This window comes from Eublepharis macularius, chromosome 1 (genome assembly GCF_028583425.1).
Source record: "Eublepharis macularius isolate TG4126 chromosome 1, MPM_Emac_v1.0, whole genome shotgun sequence".
Classification (NCBI taxonomy): Eukaryota; Metazoa; Chordata; class Lepidosauria; order Squamata; family Eublepharidae; genus Eublepharis; species Eublepharis macularius.
Genome location: NC_072790.1, coordinates 225,248,585 through 225,257,042, shown reverse-complemented (window position 1 = coordinate 225,257,042; position 8,458 = coordinate 225,248,585). Strand labels below are relative to the sequence as shown.

The 8,458-nt window shown below is 46.6% G+C and overlaps 1 protein-coding gene across 1 annotated transcript; it reads right to left on the bottom strand.

The window, feature by feature from the left end:
- Positions 1 to 1,265: 1,265 nt before the first annotated feature.
- On the bottom strand, positions 1,266 to 2,288 carry LOC129325228 (lysophosphatidic acid receptor 6-like). The gene has a single exon (XM_054972849.1). The coding sequence runs from the start codon at positions 2,286 to 2,288 to the stop codon at positions 1,266 to 1,268; it is 1,023 nt and encodes a 340-aa protein (XP_054828824.1).
- Between the last annotated feature and the right edge of the window lie 6,170 nt (positions 2,289 to 8,458).

Here is an 8,458-nt window from a genome sequence, read left to right as displayed (position 1 = left end):
GGGAAACCTCCAACAAAGACCAGGGTTGCAGAGCCAGGTGGTGGCAAACGACTTCTGTTAGTCTTTTGCCATGAAAACCTTGCCAGGGGTTGCCATAAATCAGCTATGACTTGAGGGTTCTCTCCACCACCATCAACCCCCACAGTCTTCTTCCCTGGTGAGCACAGGCAGTACCTGTGCTGTCTGCTAGGGGTTTGCTCTTTTCCGTATACACTTAAATAATCAAACTACATATTATTCTGTAGCTCTATGATGAGACCTTCCAATATATCCTGCCATAATGAAATGCAGCTGCTGGGGTGGGAGGGCGTGGCCAATTTGATCCAAGCAGCAGTATTTTTCCACTCCCTGTTTTTCTGAACAAGATGGTGCTTCACCTCAGTGGTTCATTTGCCCCATGAAGGAAAACGACCGCTATCTACAGTTTCTCCTCACAGGGTGAACTGTAACCAGGGGAGTATGATTAAGAAAATGGGGTTGGGGCCTGTTTCAGTAAAACTACCAGCTTCGGTAGGTTCATGTTATTTTTAAACATGGATCCCTCAGATAATGTGCAATTCTTCTGTAAACCTGTGAGGCTTATGAGGCAAGGTGTAATCTTCCTGAAGAGGGAACCTGTCCCATTTCAAAAAACAGAGCAACCCTGTTGCCTGTGGTTGTGTGTGTGTGTCCTCAATTATTTTTGAAAGGAGAAGTTCTGGGGCTTAGGCCTGACGGGATGACATCGTCTGACTTGAAAACCTTGCCCTCAGCATATGTTCAGTGACACTTTACCATACCTGAGTATTCAAACATGTGCCAAACCTGGATCACTTGTGAACATTAGACTTTACACACATCAGGTTTTCTGCATCCCTAAAGTCAGCCAGTATTCCAGGCTGTTGAAATGGGGCCCAACACTGGGGCAAAAAACTTTGTGTGAGAGACAAAACCCCTTCCCCCCTGTAACTCCACAGAACAATATAAAAAGAAAAAATGAAAAAAATTAGGAAAGGGGGGGCTAAAAAGCCCTGGCAATAACTGCCATGTCTCTGCTTTCACTCAGGGTGCTGTACCATCTGAGCCTTTGATGGTAAACCTCAGGTCATTTTCCCCCAACCAATCCCCCACCCACCATGTTTAGCCACATTGTAAATCTCCCTCTTCTTCCATCCCTCCCTCCTGGTATGAGTAGTCTGAATACTTTAGTTCTTTTCTGAAATAAAGTCTGCCTCAACCTGAAGGACAGGGTCACCAACCTGTTAGCCTTAGAACATCGGATTGTGTTATAACTGGCCTGTAGCCTCTTTCACATCAAGTGCCTTGATGCAGGATGGCACATCAAAGACAGGAGTGGGCATGGTGGGCTGGTGATGTGTCCCCAGAGGCTGGGCAAGGTACTCCGTCTCCCCAGCATTGTTGGAATGGGTGCCCCTGCCCTGAAAGAGGTGGTCCGTTGTCACCAGGTGCTGGAAGGTCTCTGTGGCAAAGTAGTATGCCAAAGGATCCAGGGCGGCATTGGCACAGGCCAGGAGCAGGGCACAGCGGTATACCACATCCCAGTGCTCTTTGTTCAGCCCTTGCAATTGGTAGCAAAACACCACCAGGTGGTAGGGCAAGAAGCAGCCCAGGAAGATGGCCACGTTGATGACCACCATGTGCTGGATCTTGGTGCCATTGACCAGCTCCATCTGGACAGCTGTGCTCTGGTGCATGGCCCGCAGCAGGCCCCAAGAGGAAGTCACCATGATGACCAAGGGCACAGCAAAGGCAAGCACCATGGCACTGGAGACGCGAACGTCCATGATGTATCGAGGCCGGCTGTCAAAGCAGAGCGTGTCGTTTTTCTTCTCTGCCTTGTTTACAAAGTAGGAGGGAATGGTGCCCACGATGCTTAGGCCCCACATGGCTACACAGATGTACTTGGCTTGTCGGCGCAAGCCTTGGACCCAGGGTTGGAGTGGAAAGCACACCGCCATGCAGCGGTCCCAGCTGATGCAGGTCAGCAGGAAGATACTGCTATACATGTTGACCAGGAGCAGCAGCCCTGCAACTTCACAAACTGTCTGGGATAGCAAAGGCCTCTTGCTGTAATAATACACCCTCAGCGGCAACGATGCCAAAAGCAACAGGTCAGAGGCAGCCAGGTTCTTCATGTAGATGATTGTGTTGGACCGTAGGGTCCCTCTGAAAAAGAAGATCCACAGCGCAGCCACATTCAGGGGGAGGCCTACCACAAAGATCACTGAGTAGATGCTTACGAAGGCCATGTCAACCACACTGCTGCAGTTGGTGCAATTGGGGTTCATCTTTATACAGGGCACAGCTCGCTTGGGTGTATTGCTGGAAGCCTACAGCTCGTTGCCAGCACCAACCATCTGTTATCTGCTTCCTTGGGGAAAGAAGGACGAAGAGGAGTCAGATGCTTTGCTAAGCAAGGTTGCAGTTTCTGAGGTTAGGTGCTTCCTTTGACAAATATTTTCCGTCCCTGATAACATCGAATTTGGTTCATTATCTCTGCATTCTTGGGGCTTGATCAGCTCTTTCGAGCCAAGGTCCGTATGATGCCACGTTACAGAACCTGGACTCAATGCAAACAGAGCAAGAGTCCAGTAGCACCTATAAGACTAACAACATTTGTGGTAGGGTATGAGCTTTTGTGAGTGCTTCCTTCCTTCTATACGAAGAAGTGAGCTGTGACTCACGAAAGCTCATACCCTACCACAAATTTTGTTAGTCTTATAGGTGCTACTGGACTCTTGCTCTTTTCTACCGCTACAGAGAGACTAACACAGCTAGCCATGTTGATCCATCTCAATGCAAACAGTTTGTGCTCCTGGGGAAATTTCCCTCCTTCCCTGAAAGAAATGTGCAGGAACATTAGCAACCTGGCTGTCTTCTGAGCCACCTTTAAACCCTTTCTCTAAAGAATTCAGCACTGACAGCTATGCCTACAGATGGGACCATATGGCTTTGCTGGGCAAACACGGCAAACCGTAGTTGGTCTGTACATTAGTAACCACAGATGGTTAGTAGTAAATGAAACGCTGACAGCTAGGCATACATCTGCAAAGCAGCTACCTCTCTCAACCCTACTCCCACCCTGCTGAAGGACTTGCACAGTGGGGAGTGGGTAGAGGGAATGGAAAGAGGGCAGAGAAGCAAAGGGCTCAAAACTTGAGAATGGCAGCCTTTCTGCAGCCTCTTCAAGATGGCCTGACCTGCTGCATCATAAGCAGAATTCCCCCCTGGCTCTTTTGTACCTTGCCAAATGTCCAGAATAATTGGGGAGGGGGAGCTGTGATAGGCTGTCAGGAGGAATTCTGGGAGCAGGGGGCAAGACAGCTGCATGTCTGATAGATGACTGTTCTCCAAGGCTGCACACATACATTGTGTTAGTGTTGCACTATAGCAATTGGATTGATCCCTGTGTGCAAGATAATCTTGCAGATGATTGTTATGAAGAAATAGCCAACGAAGAAATAGCAATGGATGCCGCCCAGCACTGCCCCTTTTGTCAGACCCAAGCAGAGGATCAGCCACTACTGCGGTCACATTCTGGTCTCTTCCCAAACTTCTGCTCCTCCCCACCCCCATCAACAGACGTTGTTTATTCTTCTGTGATCATAGGGCAGGTTGTTTGCAGCCTTCTTGGAGCCCTCACAACCACTTGTAGGGCTTCTTGCGCCGTCTGAAACAGTCCTAAGGGGGTGCTATTTGTGTAAACGCCTGAGATATGTGAGGGTTTATCTGACAGGTCCAATAGCAACCCCCCCCCCCCGGGATTGTTTCAGGCTGGGAAAATTGAACAAGGGGGAAGGCCGAAGCCCCTTCTCCTACTCCGGGACACACAGGAATTGAGAATCCACAACTCACGTGTGATTGTGCTAACAACTGACATGGGGGGACAGATCCAACTCATGTACTCTATAATATGTGGAGTTAAACATGATGCTTTGCAAACAAGAAGGACTTACCCATGGCACATGGCCCAGCGTTATGTTGAAAATGTGCTTTGATGCATATAATATTGCTGCATATAATACTGGCATGCTAGCACAACACCCAGCCATGCTCTGCCACGAACAGCAGCAGAAAGCCCACTTGAACTGCCATGGGTGTGTGAAAGACTGCATGGCTAAGATCTTCTTGCCCACCAACATTAAATTTAAATCAGGCCTGAGTCAAAGGAACCTGGGCCCAGGAACAGGATGAATTCCTACTGGGGCCACTTGGCTCAGCTTGCTCCAGTGGAGTGGACCTCCAGGAACGTTCCCAGCAAATTAAAGGGACCATCTGCCTCTAGTATTCTATGTGGCTGACACCAGACATCAACTTGGCAACCACACTCTGGACAAGTTGAAGTTCCCAAATAATCTTTAAGGGCAGTCCTATGTGGAGACATTGCATATCTGACTTTGGCCATCTCATGTAGATGGGCACCAACGCATGCACGCACACACTTGCACATTCCCCTCTGATCCTTGGCTAGTAGCCCAGAAAAAACAACAACACAGATTTTGCTTTCATGAGTTGCTCCAGAAGCTGTGACTGGGGCAAAATTCCTGAAAATGCTCATCTGTTAAGGTGGGAGAGAGAGAACATGCTTTTATGCCAAATGCGGTGGCCAGACCTCTTCATGGCAATGATGTTGGCAAGGCCAGTCTTCCTCCCTCCCCACAACCTTCTATCCTATCCCCAGTTCACATGGCTAGAGACTTTAGGCAAAACGAGATGTGACAGTAGTTTGCTATGGGAACTGCCAGCCATACAGCAGCTGGGACTTCCTGATGGCACTTCATTTAGAAACAGTTCAGGGTTCCAATACAGACTGGAACCACGGCACAGGAGAAGGGCTCCTTGCCTCCCACCCCTATGCCCCCATGTTGTTTTCCCCAACTAGTAATGGCACCGGGGACAGGGTGGGGAGGGGGACTGCAGATGCAAGCATTCTGACTACAATTCCTGCACCCTCCCCTCCTCCCTTGCTAATTTTGTAATCCACATTGGGTTTCAGCAAGCATGGTGGACTATAAGAAAAGTAAAGTAAATAAATAAAAACACATAACTTACTTCACAGAAGAAAAGTTTTTTTTGTTCTGAGAATCCAGTAGAATGTAGAAACCACAAGGTTGCCGATTCACAAAGGGTAAAAATAAGCCTGCTCAGCTTCAGCCACTGAAATTTTGCTTCCTGACTTTTGAGATCTCAGTTTGAGAGAGCTCAGCCCTTTGCAGAAACCGCATGCATAGGAAGTAATCTCTGTAGCTACTGGGGGTGAGGAAGGAGACCCGTTTATTTCAATAAACTCTGTGAAGAGGTGGGTGGAACCAGCCTCAGCAGCAGAGAACTCAACTTCATGACCCACAAGCCAAGTGAGGGATGGATTGCAAGGCCCCAGGGAAGATTCTGAGGCCTCCTAACATTAACATTCAATTTATATACTACTCTCTAGGACAACTTAACACCCGCTCAAAGTGGTTTATAAAGTATGTCATTATTATCCCCACAACAAAACACCCTGTGAGGTGGGTGGGACTGAGAGAGCTCCGAGAAGCTGTGACTGACTCAAGGTCACTCAGCTGACTTCAAGCGGAAGAGTGGGGAATAAAACCCAGTTCTCCAGAATAGAATCCTGCCATTCTTAACCAGTACATCAAACTGGCTCATTGTAGGTATAAGCTCAGCATTGGCCTGATGCACGAGCCACAAGCATCTAGGGTTACCAATCTCAAGGTGAGGCCTGGTATTACTCCAGTATTACAGCAGATCTTGACCACAGAGATACATTTTTCCGGAGGAAGTGGCCACTTCACAGAGTGGACTCTGGCATCACATCCCCACAAGGTTCTCGCTCCATAATCTGGCCTCCTCATTCTCTGTCCCACCCTCTCACCCAGTCTCCAGCAATTTCCCAAATGAGAGTTGCATTGGCAACCCTAACAGCCTTGTCCATTTCTGTACTCCAGTTACCTCTGCTCATCCCTCCACCACACACTCCTTTTTTGCAGGAGAACCCAGGAGTCCTGTCCTGTTTCCTAATCCTATCCTTGATGTGGACCTAGAACTCTTCGGCTCTCTCTTCTGCTGATGAAAAGCATGGCTGACTGAGTGGCATTATCTGCCAGATCAGGCCAATGATTCGTCTCTTCCAGCACCACATTCCTCACTATAACCAACCAGAGGCCTTAAAAGCCCACAAGCAGGGGCAAACAAGCAAAAGCCTCCCTCTGTTGGTGTCCCCCTACAACTGGCATGCAGAGGTGTCCTGCCTCTGCACCATTACTAGCCATTGATGGACCTATCCTACATGAATATGTCTAATCTTTTATATTCTGTGGCTGTGAGTTCCATTATGCAGTATGAAGGATTGCTTCCTTTTGTCTGCCTTGAATACATTACCCATCACCTTCCTTGGGTGCCTTCAAGTTCTAGAATCATGGGAGAAAAAAGTTTTATCTACTTTCTGTAAACTGTGCATTGATGTATACAGGGCTTTTTTCTGGGAAAAGAGGTGGTGGAACTCAGTGGTGGAACTCAGGACCGCACAATGACATCACTTTGGGTCAGCTGGAACAAGGAGGGAGTTTTTTAAAGTTTAAATCATCCTAGGTGAAAATGGTCACATGGCTGGTGGCCCCACCCCCTGATCTCCAGACAGAGGGAAGTTTAAATTGCCAGTGGCGCAGAGGGCAATCTAAATTCCCCTCTGTCTGGAGATCAGGGGGTGGGGCCACCAGCCATGTGACCATCTTCAAGACGTGCTGGAACTCCGTTCCACTGTGTTCCAGCTGAAAAAAAGCCTTGGATGTATATCCTTAACCATTCTCCCTTAAACAGCTTCAAACTCTTTAGCTTTTCCTCATAAGGAAGCTGCTCCAATACATTGACAATTTTGTTTCCCCTTTTCTGTACCTTTCCTAGATCTATAACACCTTTAAAAATAATTAATTGATTATCTTTTTGCCCAACTAGATAATAATGATCTGATAATAACGATAAATAATCATGATTTGTTGATTTGTGGATTTATGGACTAAGGAATTTGGATGTTAAAAAAGTGAACTTTATTTATTTATTTAGAGTAAGTCTGGATTTGAAAATGCTACCGGTATTTATTGGGGAGAAAATTGGAAGCCTTTTTTGTTTAGATAGTCTGATCTTTCTTTTTCTGTTGTTTCTTTGTACGATTTGTATGTTTTGCTGTTTTTGTATGTTAGTTGTTTTGTTTGTTTTATTAGTTTTTGTGTAATTGTAGTTTTTCAGGCGTGTAATAAAAAAAGTAATTGGTTTAAATATTTATAGCTCATTTTCTCCCCAAAGGGGACCCTGTCAAAGCCTGAAAGACCCAAAGTAGCTTATATCAGTCTCCTCTGTTTTATCCTCACATCAAACCTGTGAGGTAGGTTAGGCTGAGACAGTGACAAGGTCACCCAGCAGGTTTCCATGGCAGACTGGGGATATGAACCTAATACTATAATATTGCAAATGGGGCTGTATCCGACAATAGATGCATACAGCCGAGCCCTAACCAAGCTTACTTCCAACTTTCCAAGGCAATTGATTCATATGTTATTTATTAAAATACGTATAAATATTTAATACATAATAAAATATTGATGTGTGTGTATTTACTGTTGAGTGAGTCTTTGAGGGCGGCCAGCTTTACCATCTGCTCTGCTGCACGGACTACCCCTACACAAAGGAGGGCTTGGTGCTTGTGACCTTGAGAGGTGCGTGGAAGAGAGAGAACTATCGTCATTTTGTCATCTGCCACACTTCCTGCTCTGACATCACTCGATGACATCACTGGCTACTCCTCCCCTATTGCATTTGCACACCTTGTCAATTAATCAGGAGGTGGTCCCACTATGATCAATGGGAATTACTTTTAAATAAGCATGTATGAGATGGCAGAAATAGGTTTATGACTGACATGTGGGCTTTGATCCTAAGCTCTGTTTCCAGTCATAGAAGAGCAGCAGGGTGGGTCTGGGGCTTTTCAGTTAAAAAAAAACAAAGAGCTATTTGATACGATTTTATAAAAGTATACATGAGATGGAGAAATGGATAGAGATATCCTTTTCTCCCTCTCCTATGATAATTCAGGGCACCAAAGAACTTAGATTCTAGATGGACAAAGGAAATAATTCTTTGGTCAATGAGTAATTAAATGGTGGCATTTTCTGCTGGAGGACATAGGGATTGCCACAAAGATAGGACCAAAGTACATGTTATAGAAGGTCACAGTGGGAACTGGCAGCTGTACCCCTGCTGCAGCCTGCAGCTAACAAGTGTCCTGTGGCAACTCCTTTTTAGATGCACCACAGGGGCCTGCATCTGACTGAGACTGCAGTTCGGGGTGGGGGGGATGTTATTTGCAAGCATTCAATGTACATGCAGCCCACCAGTGGGGCAAATAATGCCCCTAGGAGGTGTTTTGGGTTAGGAAAACAGTGCAGAGGGAAGGTAGGGGCCT